Consider the following 26876-nt stretch of genomic DNA (forward strand, 5'->3'; position numbering starts at 1 on the left):
AAAATTGCATTTCCGTCTTCTTGTCGCATAATCCTCTTCAATGAAGATCTTTCCCACGGACATTTGATATCCTTTTGTAAGCGGTAAAGGTCCCAATTAACGATCCTATCTATTGTGTGCGAATGGAATATAGGCTACTTCCTCTTGTTCCCCAAGGAGGAAAAACCAGGTTAGTTTACCTCCTCCGAGAATTAGAAAACTAGAAAATCTGGTTTGATGAACGCCAGAAAACCTGTTTAAATGATCACCTTCATGATCTGTCGTTTAAGAGGCCCATATTTGTTTTTACTGAATTTAGATGGCACATTGTCAGGAAGCACTCTTTGAATAAAAACATCTGAAACAGGCATACGGAAGAGATGTAACGTGGTTATTCCCAAAAGTGTTTTATAATGAAGTAAACATGTCATTTATATTAAATCACATGAGAGTTTTTGCGCCACATAGATTGAAGATTTTAAGAAAAAAATTGTAGCAATTTGTTTAAGAAACAAAATCTTTAAATTCTTTCTGTAAAATGTTTTGGTGGACTTATAAAACTCTTTCCTCTTTATAAACGGATCGCATTATTTGTACTGTATTCTGCATCCGTTAACATGTTGCTGTAGGCCTAAACGGTATAAGGACGTGTTTATAGTCATGAAGCTGACTGATCTATAGCTAAACTGTTTTTTTTTTTACATATATCTTGTAGTTACTTTTAAGTTGCAAAGCCTCAGCTTCCAGTACACCAAGCTCATATCCTTAATATTGTTTCAGGGAATTGGAGGAATTTAACATCCTGACATTTGTAATATACAATTTTATGGTACATTTTTCAAATCTTGTTCAGATATTAGTCTGTTCTCGGGCCAGATACAAACCGACAAGTAGAAAGTGGTCTGTGTGCTCTTCTTCCACCACTGCTAATAAACATATTGGAGGATTTCCTTTCTTCAAACAGTTGCACCATAAAGCTTTTCTGAAGCGCTTTAACACTTGTCTTGCACATGCATGTTTTGTACACTAGATGGCGTAGTCTACCAACATTCTACCACCATGCTGACTATTTATTTGCTTTGGTGGAGGGCTCTTCTTATACTGAACATTCAGCACCATGGACAGCAACATATGGATTTCTGCCCTGATTGGTACAGGATTTTGATCATAAAATAGGTCAGTCAAGACACAATAAGAGGCTGACGGAGGCACAGCAGGGATACATACACTTCATCAACCTATTCACAAGTTTGACTAAAGTGAAATTGTCATGAATATATGAAGGAAGCTGCCAGCGAAAATGCTCACTGGAGGGCAAGATCAAATAGGGCAATATCAATAATGCACACGTAATGGGATCTGACGCAGTGAGTGTGACCCCCATTCAGACTATCATATTCATAAACAACAAGTTAAGAGGTCGAGCTTTTGTGTCCGATGTGAAAAAGTATTGGGGCCATCATCCCTGTTTGACTCCTGAATTTAGGTCTCCGGTATCTGGGACATAAATCCATAATTAGCAGTTTTGTCTAACTTCTTAACTCACTTCTCCTCGAGCACAATTGCTCCAACACAAGGTAAACTTCCTTCCTGGCTTTTATGCTGTAGCACACTTGATCAGCAAATAAATGCTGCTGTAACACAGCATTACGGGTTTTTTAAACGTAGACTATTGCAAGGTTAAAAAAAACAAAACATGCACATGACGTACCTGGACAGCCTGGATTTGGACAAAAGCTACTATGTTTGGGTACCCAGCAGCAGGATGTGGAACAGATCCCTAGATGCACAGCAAGGACACTGAAAAGTAAAGCTACAGGACAGCAAAGAACAGATTGGTGTGCAAAAATAACCCCGGTGAGGACAAAGGTCCCACTCTCCCCAAATATCTGCAAGACAATGCCCTTAATCATATCACTGACTTATAATATATCAACTGAAATAATTGCATTAAAAGCATCCAATTGTTTCAGAATGAAGGTTTAGTAAACACTGACTCACAAAGAGGGAATTAATTCCCTTTGCAATCGATCCACTTAAACATTTAAGGGATCGATTGCAAAGGGAATTAATTCAAAAGCCTCTGCTGAGAAACAGGATTAAAGACAAGACGAATGAACTGGTGGGAAAAAAGTGAGCCCACTCCACTCTTCAGGGTCAAGTCACTGTACTGTGGAGAATAGTTCACTGCCTTACCAAATGTATATGAAATATATATGTTCTAGGTACCTAGGTTCTAGGTATCCGCTCAATTGAACAACAAACACCAAGCATGATTATAGTGTAATGATATAGTGTTGTTGTATGAATATATTACTGTAAAACACACATTTAGTTTACATTTCTGTTCTGTTCAAGACACATTTATCTTTATATTTTGCAAACTCAAATACAACATGAAATTAAGAAGGTGTACATAAGTATATGAGTGTTAATACAGGATGATAGGAGAGAGAAGTGAGGAGTCAGAGAGAAAGGGGACAGGCAGTGAATACAGCGGATTAGAGAGAACAGGGTGACTCTGCATTTAACACTTAAATCAAACGCTGACAGCATTCATCATCATATTTTGGGTGATCATTTTAGACTCCTCTGGATTTTCACATTGTAGTTCATTGTAACAGTCAAACTGATGATTATGTATTACTGCTTGACAGATCATTTATGCTACTACCCACTGATATGGTTTTAAAACTATTGTTCAGACAATGTTTGCGCTCCAACCCTCTTGAAATGCAAATATTTACATCAGGTAAATAAAAAACAATTTGGGAGGAGCATGCTTAAGGAGCCCCCGAACAAGCTCAGTTTTTCCACCTCGGTATTTCGAAATATACTATGAAATCATTTTATATAAAATCATCACCAGGAGTCATTGCTGTAAGTGCCTGATGCTCCATCTGAGAATGTCTTATGTTTGCTGTTTCTCTCTGCCTGAACAGATCTTTAACTTACAAATACACCAATCTGAAAATGTGGTCATGTCATGCTAGGCTTCCTATTATAGAAAAAAAAAATAACAATTTGTTGTCCATCTACGACAGAGCATAAGTGCTCTGCTGCCTCCAGCTCTCCGGGCGGTACGTGGCATATTTCCTCCCTCCACCAAAATCAGGTCATGCTGATGGCTCTTCTCTGCTTCTTCTGTTCAACATCTACATGCTTCCACTAGCTCAGATTATGGAAAGCAACAAAGTATGTTATCATAATTATGCAGACGACACACAAATCTACATAACTATGTCACCAGGGGACTATAATCCCATACAAGGGCTGGGTAACTGCATTGAACAAATCAACATCTGGATGTGCCAGAATTTTCTTCAATTAAACAAAGATAAAACAGAAGTAATTGTTTTTGGTACCAAGGACGAACAATTGAAAATCACCGCTCAGCTTCAGTCACTGATGTTAAAACCCACAAACCAAGCCAGAAATCTAGGTGTAGTTATGGATTCAGACCTCAACCTGAACAGCCATATCAAGACAATTACAAAATCAGCCTACTATCGCCTGAAGAATATATCAAGGATTAGAGGACTTATGTCTCAACAGGATTTGGAAAAACTTGTCCACGCATTTATCTTCAGCAGACTGGACTACTGTAACGGTGTGTTTACAGGTCTCTGTAAAAAGTCCGTCAGAAAGCTGCAGCTGATTCAGAACGCTGCAGCTCGAGTCCTCACTAAGACCAGGAGGGTGGATCATATCACCCCAGTTCTGATGTCTTTGCACTGGCTTCCTGTCCAACAAAGAATTGACTTTAAAATCCTACTGTTGGTTTACAAAGCACTGAATGGTTTAGGGCCAAAATACATCTCTGATCTGCTGCTACCTTACGAACCATCCCGACCCCTCAGGTCGTCTGGGACCGGTCTACTATCTGTTCCCAGAGTCAGAACTAAACATGGAGAAGCAGCGTTCAGTTTTTCTGCTCCACATATCTGGAACAAAGTCCCAGAAAGCTGCAGGTCTGCTGAGACCCTCAGCTCATTTAAATCAAGATTGAAGACTTTTCTGTTTGCTGCTGCCTTTAATTGAACCACATTCAATTAATATATTAATCAATTTCATGCATTTCTGCATTTTACTACTGCATTTTATTTCTTACACTGTTCTTAATTGCTGTTAAATCTCCTTTTCTTTTGCCTTATGTTTTGATGCTTTTAATGGTTTTAAAAGGACTGCACAATATATCGCCATTTCCTCCGGGACCGAGTTCGTGCAAGGCGTACACTATAAAACGCAGATCGGCAGAGATCTTTTCCAGACGTGGTTTGTGTGTGAGTAATTGCAGAATTGCGGCAGTGTATGGTTGATTGCGTGCAGCGCAATGTCTCAGGGAGACATCGATTCAAATTTAGAAAGTGTACAATATGTCGCCATTTCCTCCGGGACCGAGTTCGTGCAAGGCGTACACTATAAAACGCAGATCGGCAGAGATCTTTTCCAGACGTGGTTTGTGTGCGAGAAATTGCAGAATTGCGGCAGTGTATGGTTGATTGCGTGCAGCGTAATGTCTCAGGGAGACATCAATTATTGTTTCAATGTATGTTTTAAATCTCCTTTACTTTTTACGACAGAATTTTATTTCTTACACTGTTTCTTTAATTGTTTTTAAATCTCCTTTTCTTTTGCCTTATGTTTTGATGCTTTTAATGGTTTTATGTGAAGCACTTTGAATTACCTTGTTGTTGAAATGTGCTATACAAATAAACTTGCCTTGCCTTGCCTTGCCTTCTGGCCATATCAAGCCGGGCTGCGATGCTTATGCATGAGCCTTAGCTCATCTCACTGTGAAGTGATTAACAGATAATTACATGCATGGGCTGCATAACAGACAAGTACCACTCGGAGCTGAGATTGAACAGGTTGACGTTTAAGGAGGAATGTGTAACAGCTTCAAACAGCTTCAAACATGTTTTAAGACATTTTCTCTCCCTCTCTTGTTGTGTTTGTCGTTTTGGGAAAATGCCAGTTGTGACCGTTTCACAGTTTCTGGCCACTCATTAAAGTAGGTCAATCATCACCAAGTCTGGGTTGCCCGATGAGTGTGACAGACGTCTCCCAGCAGGATTGTGTGTCATGCTGATCTCTTTATTAGCCTGACTGTATCAGTGGATTATCAGAGAAATGAGCTCAATTGTCTCCACAGAGGTGTTGATGAGGCAGCCCACACACTGCACACATTGTTGAGAAACCTGGCAGGGCACAGATATGCATCTAAAGTTACCGACTATATAAACACAGGCAGAAGTATAGCTTCGATGTGGATTCATGACTTGGTATCAAAAACAGGTCCTGTTAGAGCGTTTAATCCGTTGTTTGGCTCGCTGCCTCAGAGCCGTGGACTCCAGCAGCACGATGACTGGCTCTGACTCTCCCCGGGAGCCTGGCTCACTTTGATCCCGTCCCAGCGGTGCTCTACACTGAACAGGCCGGTGTCGCAGAGCATCATTTGTTTGACAAGGAAGGCACCTGCCTCATCAATATTTATATTGTCCTATAAACGGTGAGGGGGAATATGATTTAGAACATTGTGTATGCATCCGTTGAGTTAAGTGTTTGGCTCGCTGTTCGAACCATGGCTGCAAGTTGCTCCTGCGTGTTAATATCTGAACATGTTTTATGAGCAGGCTATATAGCTGCAGTGTTAAAGTTCAATTCACACATACAGTGTAGTGTAACTGCATGCAATTGTAATTGTGAGGCAAAGTACGCTTTACTCGAATGCCAATAATGGCTTTGAGAAATGGCTCGTGTCTCTTACTGCCATTTTAGGCGCATTATCTTCTCCCATAATAACTGAAATACAGCACATACCTTTGCAGAGCTCTCAAACCAGCCCATGAAGCAGTTGTCTTTACAGAAGCTCTCCAGAGAGGACACCAAGTCTCTGTCCCTTCCTGTCATGTCACATTTGTTGGCCAGCAGGACGGCAGGGACTGGACGTCCGCTGTCGAGACAGACTTTGCTGTCCAGGTCCCGCTTCCACTCTGAGGCGGCCTCCAAGGTGGAGCTGTTTGTAATGTCAAAGACCACTACTGCTCCCATTGCCCCTTTGTAGTACACTCTGGACATCTTCCTAAACCTCTCCTGGCCTTGAGGGAAGAGGAAATAAATCAGTGTGATTTATGCTTCACCACAGCTTGTGCTCAATTCTGACTCCAAGAGCAAAGATGAATTCATCTTTCACAGATAGACTTATTTGGCAAAAGGCTTGATGTTTTTGTTATTTTTAGTTGGCCCAGGTACACAGTAATCCTACTGCTTATTTATAATGTGTGATTTTAATGATCATATACAATTGGACTGTAGCCTAAACCTTAAAAATAAAAAGCAAGTGACGAACGACAATCATTTTAGATTTGAGGAAAAATTGCGTCAAAAACGTAATTAGTTGTTGTTTATGTATTTAATGTCTTTATTGGGTATTATTTACCAACAAAATGTGTTCATATGATTTATCTATTCTGAATAGTCTTTTAAACAAGAGCCTAAACGGTGAAGATTTAGTTGTAGTTTACATTCGATTTTAAGGATTAAATATCTCTCTCAGCTGTCACGCTACAACCACTATTGTTGAAATCAATACAAAACATTCATTTACAAATTATTAGCTTTAAATATGAGATTTTAAGTAACCACCAATTCTCATGTATTCAAACATTCAAAAGCTGTGACGGCAGTTGCTTCTGCCCTGATTAGCTAGTTAGCATTAGCCCGAGTGCAGGTATCTGTGTTTTAGCTTTAGTTACGGCAGATTTTTTTTTAAATTCACAGAAATTGCACATTTCTAGGGCTCGGTCATTGTCATCAGGTCTATTATTATGCTACATTTGAGCTTTACAGGTCAAACATCTAACATACTTTAGAATATTGACACACTCACCTCCAATATCCCAAAACTGCAGTCTCACCACAGTCTTGGCATCCCATTCAATGGTCTTCAGAGCAAAGTCAACTCCAATAGATGCTTTGTATGTTTCATGAAAGCGTTTGTTGACATAACGCAAGATAACGCTGCTCTTCCCAACACCTACATCTCCAATGACTAAAACTTTAAACAGCTTGTCCGTACAAAATGCTGCTGAACTTCCTGCCATGTTGTGCTCGACCTGCATGGAGACAAAGTAATCCGTTTCCTAAACCATCATAAAACTTGATCTACTTCACATTCAACTTCACAAACAGCCCATAGACTGCAAAGGCTTTAAACAATCTGCATTTAGTGCAGACGTCTCGACCCGTTCCTCATACGATTACTTATTGAAATTCTTTCTTCAAAACAAAGCCATATATCTTTGACCTTTGATCAAAAAAGTTATTGCAGTAGGCAAAGCCAAGCCCACAGCGCCAGCTGATGTTTCACCATGAAAAACAGGAGACAAAAGCATAAAAAATATTTAATTCACCCCAATCAAACAAGTGTCCTTTTAAATGCTCTACAATATTTGTTTAAAAGGGCAGACTTAATTTATACTGTGTACATATCAGGCTGCAGAAAGCTTATTCAGAATATTACGAATGGTTACAGTAGCACTTCACCACATTATACAGATTTAATAGGGTCTTAATATTTAGGGAACTGATTGGGGTACACAACCAATCACACAAGAGAATCACACACAGCTAATAAAGTATTTCTAATATTGACATTGATATAGATATCGCCTGAATATCAAAATAGGATCCACAATTCATACATTCACAAAACAAATGATAATGTTAGGTCATTTATCTTATGCATAAATCTATACAATTATGAAATCAGACGTCTAATTATAAAATATATAAATTTGAAACGAGTTAACTTGCATTTGAAGACCATATAAATGAGATAAATGTACAAAAGAAAGAAACATTTGTACTGAAAATGTGGCACTTGAACTTGTCCTCTGCTACATTGGTGACACAGTCAGTGCACTTGCCTGGCAGTACTGTATCACTCACAAATCCACAGACAATTGCTTTTTTTTGCAAGAACTCACATTAACATGTCGACTTTTATACCTCAACATTTTTGTTCTGCTGTCCATCCTCAAAACAAAAGTTTAATATTTTGGGAAATGCACTTAGTTGCTTTCTTGCCACAAAAGTTAGAAAAGAGGATTTATACCCATCACACGCCTGTACAGTTGATATGAAGCTTCCACCAGCAGTTAGCATAGCTTAGCATGAAGACTGGAAACAAGGGGAAAAGTGAACCTCGCTCCCTTTAAAGGTCACAAAATCTACCTACAAGCACAAAGCTCATTAATTAATATCATATTTCTGGAATCTGTACGAAAAGTGTAAAAACTATTACGACAGCGCTAAGCTAGCCGTCTTAATGCTAAACTGAGCTAATGGCTGCTAGCTGTAGCTTTATCGGATTTAGTGGAATTGATCTCAGTTAACTCTCTTCAACAAAGCAAATAAGTGCATTTTACGAAATGTCAAACTATTCATTTAAACCTCTCCATTTTCATTCCTGATGAAGCACAAAACACTCAATGTGTTACACAAAACATATTCCAATTTCCTTTGTTGACAATTAAGATTATTTTGCATTACATACAACGTATATTCACCTGCTTGTTATGTCACCTACATTTCTCAAATTAATGTATTTATATTAAAAGTGTGTACATACATAGAGAATCTTGGTTGTTTTTCTCATAATCACAAAATCTATATTGTCCTATAAGCTTATGTTAGCCCATGAATATGTTTGTAATAAGCTAATTCTTCTGCTATTGTAGACAACATCTAAAATAATAAAAAAATGTGGCGTCTTGTTGTTCACCCTTATCATGTAACAGCTATTAATTACAGAGTGAAAAATGACTCGTCAGACCACAGAATGACTTTTCTCTCTATATCATCGTATTCAGCACATATCATTAGAAACTTGACAATATAGTACAACAGGTAATACTAAGTGTGCACCCTCACAGAGTTGAGGAGCTTTGCGTGTAGTCTCGGAGGATGACAGAGGCATATGTCACATTTGTCGGGCTGCACAAAATCGACTCGGAAACCGGCGAATTGGGAAAGGGGCTCGCTGGAGGAGCAGCGCAATCTCGGAAAGGGGACGGAGGCATCAGTGCCAGAGAACCCTCCAATGCTAATTTGACCTCAACCATGTCCTCCTCGTTGTGAATCTGGGCGTTGTTGTACATGTAGCCGTGGAGAAGGCCAAACTGCTCAGGGTCCATCTCATCCTCCTCTAAAGGGGAAGTGGGCTCTTCGTCGTACGGGTCCAGGTACAGAGGCAGGACCGGGTCCTGCTGGATGAGGTGGGCCTGGTGGTACACAGGCATGCCGCCGCTCACGGCCTCGGGCATGCTGATCATATCATCAAGCTCAGGGATATCACTGTTGAATTTACCAACCAGCACCTCCTCCTGCAGGTGGTCCATGATGACGCGTCGGGGGATGATGTAATTTGGCTGCAGATGCTGAGGTGTATAGAGCTCCACCTCCTCCACGGCTTTCATCAGTCCACAGGCAGGAATCTGCCCGTGGGGCATCATGGGGGGAGTGATGGGGGGGTTGTATCTGATAAGGTCACTCTCGTCCTCCTCTGCCACATTGTACAGGGTCTTAGTGCTGAGGTCGGAGAAGTCCAGGGCTCTGTTCTGGTAGGAATTTGTTAAGGGTTTGATGACAGCCATCTGATTGGAACCTGCTTCCTGTCTCTTCACATGCACTGACAGTCTGTGCCACGTGTGATCCCCTTTTGGAGGATGTCTTGCACCTGGTTCAGACCATGACACAGACTTTCCATTAGAACTATGAACAAAATAAAGATGGCTGTTACTTCACCGGAACCCACAAAGGTGGAGACACAAAAAGCAATTTCGGTTCATGTCAGAATGAATTATCTTGTCCTTTAAATTATTAAAAATATGAATCATGTTGTGTGCGCAATATTCCAGGGTATCTGCAGGTTTTGGAAGTGTTAATTCAATTAATTAATAATATTTCATCTAATTCATCCATCCATTCTATCCCGCTCATGTGGGACCAGGTTGCATTATTTAATTAATTATGTCATTTGAAAATATTTCTATGTATTGCTGGAAAGTGTACGGTATATACATAATTCTATGCTATATTGTTTTCTTTCATGCTTTGGCTGTCATGAGCGTAAAAACAGGGCTTTAAATTGAATTCTGCGTGATATCAAAAAGGTCAAAAAAAGTCCAACATTTAATTTAGTGAATGCTGCAGAAACCCTGTAATTAGTGATCCCACTTGTCATCCCTTAGCACACAGAGATGCTTGTTTTAATTTGACCATCAGTTCAAAGGTTAAAATGGCTGTGTGAATTGAGCACTGACCTATATCCGTCACACTTTACAACAGGTGTCCCTATGAAAGTAAATACAGTGAGACATCAGGTTCTCTTCGAGAGGGAATGACAGTAAAACCAGCATCCCTGAGGTGCCTCAGGAGCAGAACTCGCAGACTCAATTAATGAACCTTACCTGCCGTTTCCAGTGTTCTTCTTCCTCTTGAACATGTTGAGCAGGCTGCTGCTTCGGTAGGCAATTTTGCCGTCGCCGACGTGCATGCGCACAGCGTCAGAGGTGGTGAACGCGCTGCGCACGTTCCGCTCAGGTTTGGCAATGATGATGTAGATCTTTGGGGTGAACATACAGCCCAACGCTACAGTCACACTGAGGCTTACAGAGAAAGATGTGGTGATGATCTTGTAGTTGCTGCCAAAGTAGATTGGCACGAACGCCAGCCATATTATACATGTGGTGTACATGGTGAAGGCGATGTATTTGGCCTCGTTGAAATTTGCAGGGACGTTGCGGGTCTTGAAGGCATAATAAGTGCAGCTCATGATCAGCAAGCCGTTGTAGCCCAGAGGAGCCACAACACCCACGTTGCTGGTGTTGCAGATGAGGAAGACCTCTTTGATGCTGGGGTAGGATTTGATGGGTTCAGGAGGCTCCATGATGATGAGAGTGACCTCCAAAGAGAGCTGGGCACCGATCAGAATGGAGGCAATGACCAATTGAGCACAAGCACTCATAAACCTCGGTTTCCGGGTGCAAATCTTCTTCTTGCTGCCTGCCAGGATACGGGCGATGCGGTTGGTTTTGGTTACCAGGGCGGAGTAGCACATGGCGGCTGAGAGTCCGACAAGCAGCCTCTGGAGGTAGCAGGAGCCCACGGTGGGACGGGCGATGAGGGTGAAAGGACACATGTAGCCCAGGAAGATCCCTGCGAGGATGATGTAGCAGAGCTCCCGGCTGGAGGATTTGACCACAGGCGTGTCACGGTATAAGACAAAGATGAAGGCAACAAATAACGTGACGAGGATGCCCATGCAGGAGAACACCACCTGGATAATAGACTCTGGATTGCTCCACTCCAGGCTGCGCACGGGAATTGGCTCACAGCCTGAAAAGGATAAAAACATATAAACGATATAAACACAGCCAAAATACACTAAAAGCAGCTCATAAAACTTTCAACGTTTCAGCGTCAGCTTGGTGGTTCGATTTCTGATTGTCGAGAGAAAGGTGCCTAAATATAAGCTCATTTTGAAAAGAATGAAATTTAAAGTTTTTTAGGCTTTATTGTAGGGACACATTCAAAATGAATAAAATACATTTTAGCCTGGGAAAATATACGAAGTCTCAAAGTAGGTTTTCAGCTCAACTATAAATAAACCCCTTTCTACTCAGCCATGGCCGGGCTGGGCTGCAGCCAGCACAGGAGCGCGCCAATGCAGCAGGACAAAGTAAATCACTGCGTTTTTCATGGATCCAAATATGATCTCCTTTCTGCTTCATGTAGAGGGCACACTTTCAATATCTAATTCATGTTTGTTTATTTATTTATTGTAGGACGGCAGGAGGGTTGGGGTTGGAAAACTGCACAAGAATCATTTTAATGTCATCCCTGTGCGCCACATTTTCTTGTCCATGTGTACCTAAAGGTCATAGTAAAAAAAAATATATATATTTTATATATATATATATATGAAACAGCATGGAGGCAGGATGATCCTATTAAGAAAGTGTCTTGTCTTCGAACAGCACAGAAGGCCTTTGAAAGTGGGCCAGAAGAAGAGTGGTAAGTGAAGTAGGGCTGCTGTCAGATAAAATGGTGAAGATGATGAATGGCTCTCAGGTGTCATGGGAAAGCAATAAAAATAGGACAGAACAGGTTTATGAAATAGTGCCGCAAAGAATCTTAGCGGGACAAACTGTATGGAAAACAGGTGGGGGGGAGGAGGGGAGTAAAAGCTTGGAGGAACTTAACTTTCTACAGAGCCTTGAATAAGAATCATAAGAATAAGAATGTTTTTGTCTCTAAAAGCATCAATCATGCAACAGGAACTCAGCCTGTGGCCACTGATATAACCTAAATGCATCTAAATATACATGTAAAAAATGCAGAACAGCAACATTGTCTGTTCTAATCAGACGGGGCTAATTGTCTTCTTTATGCTAAGCTATGCTAACTGGCCGCTTGCTATCGCCTTATATTTAACAAACCGACAGGAAGGTGGTATCAACCTTCTCATCTTACTCTTGGGGGAAAAAACACGTGCATATTTTCCAAACTGTCAAACTCCTTCTCTAAAAGAAAACCAGCTACAGTTGCAAGCAGGTGAGAGTTTACAGCGGCAGGTAAATGGAGAGTGAGGAGTACACGCCTACCTTGCAGTTCTTCGTCTGGCCACCAGCCCAGCTCACAGGCCTTGCATGTGAACTCGTCCTGGACGACCTCGTTGTCCTTGCAGCCGGTGCAGATCCAGCAGCAGCTCACTTCTCCCTTCCTGATCACCTGGTCGACAAAGAAGGTAGAAACCTTTTTAAATACTTTCCTACAAGTACCCATCTCTAGCCTTGGTTTGTTTCGGTGTAGGGAGTCCCACTGACTGTAATATTTTAATAATTGTTTTTAACACAAAACTAAAGATAGATCAGAAGCATTTCTAATAACTGTTGAGTTGCCAGGTTGTGAAAACTCCCTTTGAGCAGTTAGATCATTTGACCATTTCTATTTCTAGGAAATGGCTGCAAATGATCCGGACAAAAAAACATTAATTAACATCTCATTAATACTCATTAATAATAATACAGCTGTAGACTAAATGATTAAAACCCTTTATTCATGACCAGTGAATGTGTTCAATTATTAGTAATCAATGGAACATTTATAACATTTATCAGTTTGTTCACAACCTGGCAACCCAGCATTTGATCTTATTAATGACTTAATACTGATCTATAAAGCATTAAATGAGTAAATTATGTATTCAATACATCCATTAGTTGAAACAAGAGAATTGTAGTCCTAATATTTGAAGATCAGTGACTCCAATGCAGAGAGTGAACTACAAAGCTACAACACAGAGGTGCCATGGTAACAGTGACAATGTGTCCTCAGCAGGAGGGTATCTGAAGGATTTGCCCCTCACCTTGATCTCTCCTTTGGAGCAGGGCTCACTGCAGACGGAGCGGACCATGTCACTGCGGTTCATCTGCATCAATTCATCATCCAGACTGAGTGCGCCCTCGTGCCAGGAGCCGATGTTGATGTAGTCATAAACACCCGGCTCCACATGCTGGAAGTTCATAATCTCGTACCTGATGGTGGACAGAAAGCCATGAGGTAGAGGAAGACACCAGTTAACAAGGTTTCACCGCCGCTGAATCAAATCTTAAAAGGGAAATAAGAGTTTTACTGCCACTTAGCCAGTCAGGCTCTTGATCAATACTTGTGACTAAGGGATTAGTTTGCCAGGTGCTGATATGTCTTTCATATCTTCCTCTTGGATTGCAGTGAAACCTCCCCACTGGAATATCAAAACACTCCCAGACTCACTTGCCGGTGCAATTTCAGTTACTCACGGATAAAAGTAGCTGGAAACTATAGCGACTGTGTTCAAAACAAGCAGGATTATTAGTGAGAGGTTTCAGTGTATGTATCATTGAGGAGCACAGACAATTGCTTTTCTCATTATAATACGGACGATGCATATGTGAATGTTCCCTAATATGACTAGCTGAGAGCAGCTTGACGATCACGAAATGATTTCATGAAAATAGTTCGATCAACTTTGTGCACATCATATTTGTACTGACAGGAGTAATTTCAACATCGTCTGCCCTGGGTGCTGGATATTCATAATTGGCTTATTTATTGTGAGTCATTTTAGAAAAGAAAATATCAGTTTTAGTGTTCCAATTTGCCAATGAATGAATCTGTTTCCTGCAACAAGAAAACTCTAAACTAAATTTACAACAAAGAATTTTTCTGATTTTTCATTTGATTCTGAACGATGTGATTATTGAAATGAAACCCAACTTTCATATAATTTACACCATTCTGAAATGGGCTATTCTGCACTTTGACTTTTTATGATTTAAAGTTTAAAGTACAAAAAGTAAAGGTGCGCTGGCCCTTTAAAGTTTAAAGGACCAGTGTGTAGGATTAGGCTGCATCTAGCTGTGAAGTTGCAGATTTCAAGGAGAACTACGGTGGCCAACACGAAAACTCAAAAAATGGGAATGGCCCTATGTAGAGCCAGTGTTTGATTTGTCCATTCTGGGCTACTGTAGAAACATGGTGGCCGGCTCCGTGTAGAGGACCCGCTCCCTTTGTCTTTCTAAACTAAGGTATGCAAAGGAAGTGCGTTTTACCTCCCAGGTGAGTCGCCGTTCTCGTCAAACCATATGTCCTTTCCAGAAACACCCGTGAAGGACGTCTTGAGGAGAAAGTCCAGCAAGTGGCTGCCATCAACGGGCTTCATGTTCTCACAGAGCCCCACGTGACCGGGGCAGAGGACAGTGTGCATGTCATGCAGCCCGTGGGCCATGGCGTAGATGGCATTGATGACGAAGCCCATCTTGCTGTCCTGAACGTAGTTGTCCTCCAGACTTTCGTAACCTGCCCACACATTAAGAAACGGTAAGGACTCATCTCCAGGACAGTTCTTTAAAAGGGAGAGCCTTACAGGAGGTGCTTCACTGCTGCAAGCGGTAGCATGTTATGCTGTCAGAATAGTCTCTAAATTTCAGGTGCGTCTAGCGCGATGTAACGTATTACAAAGGAGTGATAGGGTGCTCACAGACACTTTCTTGTTATTATTCTCTGAATACAGGCAGTGAGCTACACGGCTCTTTGCCTCAGTGGGAGACTGCACTAAAAGAACTGGAAGCCTCAGAAAATGGCTTCAAAGAAACCTTGTTACCATGGCAAGACTACTCATTTCTGCATTCACGAGTCAGGCTTCAATTAGAGTCGGTCTGAAATACCGTGCAACTGACGTCGTGTCTCGTCAAGCAGAAAAGCAAACGGAGCTTTTTCGTGTTTGTGATCTGCTGTTCTCTGTTTGTATTGTTTCCCCTCAAACAAACACGATGAGAAAATGAGACGGTGACGTTCAAACACACCCTATCAGTTCAGTGTAATGCAAGCTAGAAGCAGAGTAAGCAGGGCTTTTTTAGTTGCTTTGTGTTAAAACATTAACATGTCAACTTAGTGTTATTTCAAAGAGCTGCATCATGCATTCAATATGTTTTGGTGAAACAGAGAAACAGGTAGGTGTGTTTGGCAGCTCCTGGAGCTGGAGATGCTCTTTATTTTTGTTCCTTTGTTTGCTGTGGAAAGCATCTTTTGTCAGAGTACAAACAAGTCTACAAAAAATCAGCACTTGGTAGGAAGGCAACATCTACTTAGATCTTTCTTTCTACTAAATAATTGCCCTGGAACCCTTGTATAATTTAGTATAATCCACACATTGAGAGCAATTCTTTACAAAAGGAAAGGATCACAGTTTTACTTGATCATGAATTTACATCTAAAGAAGTAAAATAATGCTCTTGTTGGCTTCACCCGCCAGTCTCTGTCACCTAAATCCCAAACTCCCTCTTTCATAATTTATGAAAAAGGGAGCAGAGTGTGATGTAATGACTGATAATGTAATATCTTAACCCTTTGTATCAACTAAAAATACCCCTTTAGGATTTTAGAGATCTTCATAGACCAAACTGACATCTATTAACCTGTCCTGAAATGATTTTTGTAACTATGCACCATTTCCTCTAACATCTAATCTGAAATTAGAGAAATTGTCTCATGAATGTGATTTGAAGTCAGCTCACGAATGAGATTTTGAAGGGCTTTAATTTTGAAATGCTACATCAGAATGTCCTGGTTCTGTCTGAGTGACACCTTCAGGTGGTCTGCTATTAACCTGTAGTGAAATTATTTTGTAACTATGCACTATGCACCAAGTCCAAATTGGCTTATGGGCTCTTTTGGGAGGGGTAGGGCTAGGGTTAGGGTTAGGAGTAGAGCCTTGGAAGTGGAATCTACCCCCACTAATGTGGCCATTGCGATTGGAGTGGTACCAGTTTCGAGTCCCTGCGGCCTTCGGAAGGGGTCGAAACCAACTTAACCCCAAGTCCAAATTGGCTCATTGGCTATTTTGGGAGGGTTAGGGTTAGGAGTAGAGCCTTAGGAGTAGAGCCTAGATTTTGTAACTATGCACCATTTCCTCTAAAATCTAATCTGAAATTAGACAAATTGTCTCATGAATGTGATTTGAAGGGCTTTAATTTTGAAACACTACATCAGAATATAGGCAATATAGAAGAAGCCCTTCTAGAATTTATTAGGGGATACCGGTATTCATTTGAAATAATAGGAGACAAGAAATTGTTGTTAAATTATTTGTGTGTTTGCAGAATTTCTAAAAAAAACTATTTTAAACTTATTTCTGTAAAATGTTTTTTGGTGCAGAGTCAAGATTATTTTTTAAGGATTTCTTAATTCTTAATTCTTGGTATTATTCTAATTTTCTCTTTATTTATTTAATAAGTTGGGGCATATGTATCTTCGTGTTTTTTTTCTCAAATTATACACAGTATTATATTTTCAAGTAATAAAACTAAACAAAAGTAAATTTTCCACCTCTGTGGACAATAAAGTTGTAATGTTTGCCGAACACGATGTTTTAGTTGATGCAAATCAAGTGACGATCGTTAAAAAAAACGGACTGCTGGGAAAACGACTGCCTGTGCAGACAAACACATAAACAGTCAATTCAGTTGGGTAGCAGCTGGGTGGGCATCCGATGGGAACTGCTGGTGATGACCTAGTTTAACAGCTCCTTGGCTTTGACGCTCGCCTCACTCACTGAGCTGCGTGAGCTTCAGTCATGGTGCAATGATGTCACGATGTCAGCATGCAAGCAATTCTGGTCTGCTTCTGAAGTTCAGTCGGCTGCAAGACAACCAGACCTTCTCTGTCCAAATATGAATACAACTGCGATACAATGGCTCTAAAATACGTGTCATCTGTTGCAGTAGGGCTTCACTAGTTCTGTGGCTACATGCAACTCAAGCCGGATCAGCCAGTTACCATCTCACTCAAATGTTATTGGGCTGTTTTGTACGACTTGAAAGAGTGTGAGGGCACAAAGTGAGAGCGGATCAATTGTTGGGCTCTCACTGCAGAAAAAAAGAAATGAAAACATCCCAATAGCTTCATATATTAGAGGTTTGCTGAGATTAATAGTACGTTTAGGGAGAAAGAAGAATATAAACTGACCACCAAAATGATCCCATCATGTGATCAAACCTTAATATCAGTCAACCTCTACGTATATTGCCAAAGTGAGGAGCATTATGATTCCATTCAGAGGGATTCACTCACCGTCTTGGAGTTCTACACCAAAAAAATGAATAAATATATCAATAATAAAATGAAAACAATAGAAGTAACAGGGCAGCAAACAATAACTCTATCTATCTCATGAGGCAAAAATAAGTATTTTAATAACTGCTATCAAAATATGATGCTTTGTAGGAATGAATACAAGCTTGAGGAATGTGCATAAAGAAGAGAGGCTCTATTCTCCTAAATAATGTGCAAACGCTGCAAAGGAATACATGATTCAAACAAGTGCAGAAAGTGAAGCGCAATGGCAAAAACAAATTCACTTGAAGAACCCTGAGAGCTGTCAACTGAAAAGGAATAAAATGTTTTATGTTTTTTTCTGCATGCATCATTTTATATTTACGTTTATCAATATGGTACATCTTAAAGAATTTAAAAGAAGGATTTTAGAAATACTGAATTAAACAGTAACAACCTGGTACAGTGAGATTGAAAACGTAAATATATCTACAGATATATTTGTAAAGTAAATATTTAAGAGCAGTATGCAAAAATATGTTTTGGAAACATGCTTGTTGAGCATTGTTTCGAGAAACCAAGTTTCTTAAGCTAATGCATTAATTGAGTTCCTTTGTAAAATGTAAAAGATTTAATTTACCTAGATCATCATCCTCTGTAAAGCCACGTGTCACAGAAATGAACAATATGAAAAAAAGATGTGTTATTGGTTTGACTTGGAGAGAATTCTCCCCTCTGGCAGTCTAATTCATAATTTAAGAACGTGTTCCCGTTTATGGGGCCTTTCGGCTTCGTCCTCTGGGCACCGCACAGATCAGAACAGTTCAAAAAGACACGCTGATGTGCACGCTGGCGTAACAAATGTAAACCAGAAGAACTGCAGGAAACATCACAATTGCCTGACGAATTGTTTAGCTACCTGAGCAGTTCCGTGCATAATTCAGGTTCTCAAGCGGGTGGCCGGGAAGGCGGCACTGGAAGCGGTACTGCCAGAACTCGGGGAACCACGGGTTGCGGGTGTTGGTGCTGAGCTTGAGCTTCAGGAAATAGTCATCGAAGGAGGAGACCTCGTCAGACTGCAGCTTCACAGTGATGCCGCCCACGGCCTCCTGTTCGTATCCCTCCACCACCTCGACCCGGTCCGCCCAGCCGTCACTGCAGGGAGAGCAACACACTGCAAATAGTACCACTGGCATAGCACCGGTTTGTGCCTCTCTAGCGTCGACATTACCATTTGAGTCACAGGGCTAAGCTTGTGACCTGAGAGGAACCCAGAAGGTCCTTCACAGAACTCTAAAAGATGTTTCAAACCATCATAGTTGGAACTGTATGTCCTTGCTTGCGTTATATGATGTGAACCCAAATTCACGAATTCCAAGTCTTATTATTATTACATTTTATATTATGGTGGTACTTTCTATAATTTTGTATTTTAATTTAAAAAGAAAGCTTTTATATTGTCCTTGTTGTTTCCATCCTGGAATCAACCGACAGTCTTTTTTATCAACCAGGAACTAAATATATTCCAAATATCTGTTTATTGATATTTATATTTCCGTACCTTGTACGGAAACTGCTGCACAACAATTTCCCTCCAGGTAAATAAAGTTACAGTTTTCTTATTTGAAGTCAAATAATATGAATCATTGGGCTGCAAACAAATTCATAAAAATGGTATAACAAGTAACAGTGTAGTCTGCATCGGACAAAAGGAAAACAGTTGTTTTATGATGCTGGTGAAGCTCCAGAAGTCTCTGACGGTGTTGTGTTTGAAGCTGCATGCAGCCTCACCAACAAGCCACACAGAATGCTGCAGAAACCTCTGACTTTGTTTTCCTTCCAGCCTTACAGTGAGAGTGCTCACTGTACTTGCCGAACCAAGGAAAAAAAGAAAAACGTCTCCCCGTTCCACAGACACAATCACAAGTCCGGTGAGAATTCGCAGCTTAGTACTGTGGCGGCACAATCTGCCCTCGAGAGAAACGAGTTTCCACCCTCCACACACACACTCCGGTGTGATTCTTTTTCTCTCCGATATTCATAGTTTTGTATTCATAGTTCACATGCTCGTCTATTTGAAAATGAATTCTGCATTGAATCCTCTCACAAAAGATCAGGCTGACGAGACACATGCTCCCTTCATTTGAGTATTTCTCAGCAGAGTGGGATGAAATCCGTGATGCAAGTGTTTGAAAACTCGACTTGCACGAGTGAGAAAGGAAGGAGGAGAACAGGAGAGATGAATAGCATCGTTTCAAGGATGATCTCGCCCGAAAACAACTCCCTAGAATGCAGCAACACACTGAATATTATAAAACAATATACATCATTTTTTCTGGCTACAATATACTGTCTATATATATATGTCATAGATATCTTTGTTGATCCCCTGACGTACTCTAATGTGGTGAATATTACATCTACTTATCATTGTTTATGTATTTATTTAGAATACTGACAATGTTAACATTAACCCAGCATTAAAGGCATATCTCAAACGCTGCCTCACATGCTTTTTCACCCTGCAAAGACACAAACACATTTGAGGCAGAACAACAAATCTTTGTATTCAAAACAGAATCACTCTAAGATACTAAACACAATGCACTTCATCCACAGAGCAAAAATATCAGTTTCCAGCCTTCAAAAACCCACATTTGGCAAAAAAAAAAAGCCAAAACCAATAGCACGTTTGGCTTGGCTGGCACTTCAAGAATAAACGGACAATGGCTGTCCAGTGAGACAGTTTCAACAGTACCTGGCCATCTGCTCCTCAGCATCACACGCCCTCCAGTGCCAAAACCCGACATCCCTGACGTCAACACACGCACATACTGTACACATCGCATCCATGAATCATTTCCTTTGAGGGAAGGAGACATTGTCACAAGACATGAGTAAAAGTACGAGCAGAGTATTTACGTCAACTGAATTGTGTTTTATGAAATGAACAAAGAAGAAGATATGTTCACAGCAAAGCAGATTAGGAGTCAACCGACATTTCTTTCATCCTGCACACAGCAGAAGACATTTTTTTCGACTGGCCCACTGCACAGAGCTGCATGTGTTCGCTTCCTGCATCGTTCTAAAAAACATTTTCCTTTTTCGGTCGTCTCCTTGACCCAGAAAAAGAAACACACACACACCCCCCTCTGCCAAACTCGCGCCCTCCTTATCTTCCGTGGAGACTTTAGCAGCAGTGCAAATTCAAGTGGAAGGGGTGAGAGAAAGTTTAAACTCCCTTTTTTTTCCAGACGTGCATTTCATCATCTGGGCTGAGAAGAAGGTTGTTGTTTTAACTCACTCTCATCAGCCTGTGTGAATAAAGTAGCCACAAATGAATGAACCGCTCTCAGTAAATGAACCGTAGCTTTTATCGGAGGCTATTTCAGGTGCAGCAGCTACTCCTAACAGGACTCGTGGTGAGCTGAGACTCCACAAAGAGGGAATGTCTGGTATAAGTGCTGATATGAGCTTTGATGTTCACTGCTTCTCATTCCCCAGCTTATGCTGGAGGTGCTGTCCCATATTAGCCCATCCTGCCTGTGATCTGACAGGGAGAGGGAGAGAGAGAGCTGCGTGGATGCATTATTCATTACTGAGCCTGACTCAAAGCATCTTCTGCTTTCAGAGGAACTCTCCCAGAAGGAACAATTAATATTTCGGTTCCAGATGAACTTTGTGTACACCATCCATCCTGAGCGGTGGAAAATATAATGACATCCGTATTTTCTCCAGAAGTCTCTGACGGTGTTGTGTTTGAAGCTGCATGCAGCCTCACCAACAAGCCTCACACTGAGTGCTGCAGAAACCTCTGACTTTGTTTCCTTTCAGCCTTCCCTGCTGAGGAGCGTGGAGCGCTCACTGTACTTACAAAACAAGAAAAAAAAGGAAAGTCCACAGACACATCCAAGTCACGTGAGAGTTTCTTACTTAAACTTTCAATTTGCCAGTTCGTTATTGTGTTGACTGAGTTTCAATTCCCTTAAAAGCTCTTGAACCCGAGTGCCCCAGTTGCGCACATCTCAACAAACACCAGTTAGGACATGCAGTTAAACATGTCGCAACGTATTCATCTGGCATACCCTAAAACAAAACTCCATTCCAACACCAAGCAAATAAATGAGCACACAGCAAAAACAGGCTAACACGCATAACGCTACCTGCACAAACAATATCATTATGAAAGCTGAGACGGCGACCACAACTCACTGAACCAGCAGCAGAAGTAGAATAAACATCCCTTTAAACATCCATAACCATAAATTGTGCTGTTTTAGGTCACGTTCAGATGTTGGGATTTGGTTTGCAAGAGGTGTTGTGCTACAACTGCATCATTCTAAAGGGACATTCATTGTAAACATGGACAGTTTTGTTAGATTGAGATAAAATCCTTCATTTATGCTGAGTTCTATCTTCATTTACATAAATCCAGTAACATAGATACTAATGCACAAGTGTTACCTTTATTATGATACCAAGATTATTCAAATAGACCGTGTACGGTAGTTGCAGAGTTCAGTTTGGGCAAACAGGAGCCTGAGCCAGAGGTCGAGGGTTCAAGAGGTCAAGAATGAACTTTCCATGTCAGAAATAGATGAAAAGTCATTAAAGTGCTCAGAAAAAGCAACAACTAAGCAATCAAATGCTCTAGAAACCGCCACTAAATGGACCTAGAGTGTTGAGATTGAGACTACAATTATCTTCATTATTGACACAAATGTTATTAATCCATGTGGCACTCATAGCTGTTTCTGTTTTTTTTATTTTATCTCTACTTTCAGTTGAGTTCTCCTGATGATTATTGTGTCGGATGAGTTTCATGGCCATTCAAACCTTCTTAAAAGACACTGTAGACTTAAAAAAGAGAGAATTCATTTCATCAATGAGGAAACTTCTCATTCCAAGAAAAAACAACCTGACGGACAAAACAGGAAACTCCCGGGGGGGAAAGAATCGCTAACCAACCTGCCAATTAGGAGGAACTCCCCGGCTACTCCGAGCCGTCTCATGGCCATGAGCAGCCCTCGGACCGTCATGCCTTCACAGAAGCAGACAACCACTCTGGCCTTAGGCAGACGCTCACGCAGCTTCCTCAGCAGCCGGTCGAAGTGCTTCTCCCCGGCGTTGCTGTAGATCTTGTCAGAGTGGGCGAGGCAGAGGCCGTCCTGTGAGGCGAGCTCTTTGAACACCTCCATCCCACTCTCGCCATAGTTACCTGAGAAAGAGGAGAGAAGCCGTTTGGTGGGTTTCATTTAGGAAAGAATCAACGGGTTTTTTTTAATTCACAGATTCAGTCTGTATTCAGCATCCAAATGGTTTTAACGTTGAACATGGTTTGAACTTCATTTATTCAAGGACGGCTTACTGAGACAAAACATCTCTTCCTTCAGGTTTCAAGTGGTCCGTTGTGTCCTGTAACATATTTGTATGCAAATCAAATGCAGGTTGCAACAAGGGCTGGAAGCAGTCATTATTTCCTTTATCTTTTTAATTCATTCATTGTTTTCGTCTTTACAATGTCACAAAACAGTGAAAGATATATCACATGGTCCCCAAAGGTAAAAGCTTCAAATTGTTGCTTTTGATCGACCCAACAATCCAAACCCCGAATAATGTCCGTTTACTACATTTAAAACAGACAGATCCAACATTTTAGATCCTGAAAACAGAGGTTTGTCAAAATTGCATGAAAAATTACTCAAACTGTTAATCGGGCGTTTGAATAATTGATGATTTGTTTTCAAGCAATAGTTGCAACAGTAGGTGATACCTGCAGGAGCAACAAAGTACAACACCTGACGGCAAAACTGACGATGAAGAGAAAAGAACAGAAAAAGTATTTTGTGTCTATTTGCAATTGGCCTTCGTGGACTTTGATGCATAAAAAGGAAGGACCTCCACAGGCAGTACAGAGAACACCATGTTCTCTTTCATCCTCTCAAATTGAACCTCTATTTATACGAGTGTCATGTAGATGAGCCTCACAAAGGAGTACACGAGTGTCTGCAGCCACCTGCTGTGAGAACATTAGTCTACAAAAGCAATTCACACAACAAAACATCAATTTAAATTTGTGCCGAGCTAGCAGAGGCGGTTATGAGCTCCTGCCTCTGTGCTGCCATGACTTTCTAAGATGGACCATCTTGTCTTTAATTTCCTGCTTGCAGGAAATACGGCCACAAAGACGGGACTTTTGATTCATTGAAGAAGATCCAAGATTGGGAGCATTTTTGATTTTCTCTCAACGTCTCTCAACATGTCGACAGCGAGCCGGGGGCTAACAGCTAACAGTGCAAACAGCGCTGACAGTGCAAACTACAGCAAGGAGAAGCAAGGAGAAGCCCGAATAGCAACACACACAGGAGAGTGACTTACATCTCTGCTCAGGTAGACTCTACTCCAGTTCTCTGCTGTATTAATTATCAGAATGTTAAATCAGCTCCTTTAGAATGAGGCAGTGCTTTTGATTTTACACCTGAAGTTTAGTTTACTGTTACTCAGCATGGGAAAAACAATTGTACAATGTCTTCTGTGTTTCTGTATTCAAAACTCTAGATGTGGGTGGCAGCGAGGGGTCAAAGAAAGGGGCTATAGAGTTGCATCATGGGAGATGTGAGAGCCAGTGTTTTTGGAGCTTAGCCCAGACTTAAAGTTAGGGTACTTTTGCTGCTTCAATTTTGGGAATTCTCTTTTTAATCTGTCCCTTGTGAGTCCCCCGACTTTACGTAAGTGCCATACCAAATCAAATGTGTCTTACCCTCTGTGTGCACTGCAGACACATAGGTCCAGTTGTACCGTTTGACGATATCCAGGAGGGCCCTGGCCTGAAGAGTGTCTGAGGGCACCACCCTGAGGAAGTACTTAAATAATGTCTTATCGCTGAGGTCGATACTGGTTGCAGAGTAGGCAATCTGCGGGATGTTGAACAGCTGCAGGAGGTTTTGAACTTGAATTGCGACTGAGCTGGAGCCGGGCCCGATGACCCCCGCGATGGGCTTCTTGGTTGATGGCGGCTGGCTGGAGGGAACCCCCTCGATGCACCACCTGGAGCCGTCCTTCTCGTCCCGGATGGAGATGAGAGAGTCTCGTATGAACTCGATGCTCTGCTCCAGAGCCACCGAAGAATGCCAGCAGGAGTCCCGGATCTCACAGCCCAGGGTGATGTTGGGCAGCAGGTTGGGGTCCGAGTTAATCCGATCCAAGGCGTGGAACATGGCCTCCACTCTTTGGATGCCGTACTGCTCTCGGACCTCTCCGCATTTCCTCTCTGCCACCTTCTCGGCTGATGGTTGGTGGTGAACAGAGAAGAGGGCACCGATTATAATATCCCCATCCATCCTCGCCACCAGGCGAGAGGCAGAGCTCGGCACCGCTGACCTCTCATACTTGCCGTTAGACAACACGAATGCCCCAAACAGTAAAATGCTTATGGCAGTCAGGTAAATCATATTCGACATTGTGCCACAGCCGCTGAATGTAGAATCATGTCCACTTTGCCATAATGGAGGTCCATCAATCCATGTTTGGATAAAATGGAAATTAACTGCTTCTTCTTCAGATTGTCAACCTGTATGAGAGACGTGGAGCATAAATTGTTGTTTTTCACTATTGTCATACAAACCTTGTCTGGTTCCAGTTTCTCAATTTTGAACAAGATTTAATTATTTTCTTTGTTCTCTATGATAGTAAACTAACTATCTTTGTGTTTTAGACTGTTGCTTGGACAAAACAAATCATTTGAAGACATCACATTCAGCTATTTGCAACAAGATCAAACGTAAAGTCAAGATAATTAAGACGAATTGATGACAATAAGCCACCACGCACACACACACACACACACACACACACACACACACACACACACACACACACACACACACACACACACACACACACACACACACATACACATACACGCACACAAATCTAAATATGTTAAAAGTCATAACACCTCCCTCGTCTTCTAATCACAAATAATACATAAAATCGTACATAAAAGTTGCATCAAAAACATGCAAAAAGGCAAATTAGTTGGAGTCCTGTTGCATTAAAGTATGCTGTGATCTACAGGGTGCAAGCTAAAACAACTGATATCAGCAGTGATCATTAATGACAAGCTTTGAGGACAGTAAGATCTAGATCTCAGAGATAAAAAGTTGCCTCTGTAACAAGGGAACGTTTTGAGTTTCAGCACCACAGACAGCTGCCTGCATCTCTCAGCTGAGTTCGTTCATGCAAGCTGATCTATTTCAACCTGCGACTGTTTTTTCAACTTTTACCCCTGAAAGCATCACACAAGGACACCGCGAGGTGCTTCATTTGAAGACTATTTTTCGCCGTCTGTCAGCTCACGCTATAGCTCCTCAGTCGCAGCTCCACAGCCTGTGTCACATTGTCAACATCGTCACATACCGACAGCATGCACATGCATCCCAATTAAAAGGGTGAAGCTTAATTAATAGAGCAGACTAAGAAAACGCTGCCGTATTAAGTCAACTGAGTCTGCAAAACACCGAATAACTGACGTTACGTTACCTACCTGCACCAGGCAGTTGGGGACATTGCGGGTCTCCTCTGAAGCAGCCAGACTGGACTCTTCTTCCGAGAAAACACTGTGGGACTGACTCTCTCTCTCTCTCTCTTTCTCCCCCCTTCTCTCTCTCTCTCTCCCTCTGTAGCATACTGATTTTGAGGTGCCCCCTTCTTATCCTCTTCCTCACTGCATCTTGAAAGCGGGTCACACTCACTGCAGTGCCCCTGATTTGGAGCCACAACCCTTACACGTCAGGAGGATGTTTCAGACAATGTAACACCGATTAATGGCATTTTTGTGCACATGGGGGGGAAGGTAGCCGTTTGAGGGAGAGCTGGTAACCTGAAAAGGAAAGATATATATACCAGATCTATGTGAGGTGGAAGGTTGTTAATTCTCCTCATGAAAAGTGTAAAGAGACTGGTCAAACTTCACATAATTCGTACCACTGCGTCGTGGTGACAGTGACAGATGTGATGCGCTTGCAATTCGCGTCTGCAGCCGTAAACATCTCGTGCTCTGCTGCCACCGTGTGGCTGATGCCAGATACTGCGCCTGCACCATGATTTTTAAATACAACTTTATTCATCAATATAAATCAATACTGTTGAAATAAGATGTAATGACAATAATACTCAATAGTTAGCTGCTGGAGAATGTTGATGGTTTCTTAACAGTGTATTGAAAAATAGATGAA

General features: G+C 41.4%; 2 protein-coding genes across 2 annotated transcripts; both read right to left on the reverse strand.

Annotated features, from left to right (window-relative positions):
* Positions 1-5317: 5317 nt before the first annotated feature.
* On the reverse strand, positions 5318-7085 carry rab32b (RAB32b, member RAS oncogene family; the record flags this gene model as incomplete). Its single annotated transcript, XM_079286168.1, has 3 exons — positions 5318-5482; positions 5803-6080; positions 6872-7085. The coding sequence occupies 3 exons, from the start codon at positions 7083-7085 to the stop codon at positions 5318-5320; spliced, it is 657 nt and encodes a 218-aa protein (XP_079142294.1).
* A 1827-nt stretch (positions 7086-8912) lies between these two features.
* Positions 8913-25091, reverse strand: grm1b (glutamate receptor, metabotropic 1b; the record flags this gene model as incomplete). The annotated part of the gene is made up of 9 exons (XM_079286392.1): positions 8913-9756; positions 10455-11382; positions 12651-12777; positions 13415-13583; positions 14640-14886; positions 18281-18295; positions 18560-18795; positions 22609-22858; positions 24401-25091. The coding sequence occupies 9 exons, from the start codon at positions 25089-25091 to the stop codon at positions 8913-8915; spliced, it is 3507 nt and encodes a 1168-aa protein (XP_079142518.1).
* Positions 25092-26876: the final 1785 nt, after the last annotated feature.

This window comes from Melanostigma gelatinosum (assembly GCF_949748355.1).
Source record: "Melanostigma gelatinosum genome assembly, chromosome: 16".
NCBI lineage: Eukaryota > Metazoa > Chordata > Actinopteri > Perciformes > Zoarcidae > Melanostigma > Melanostigma gelatinosum.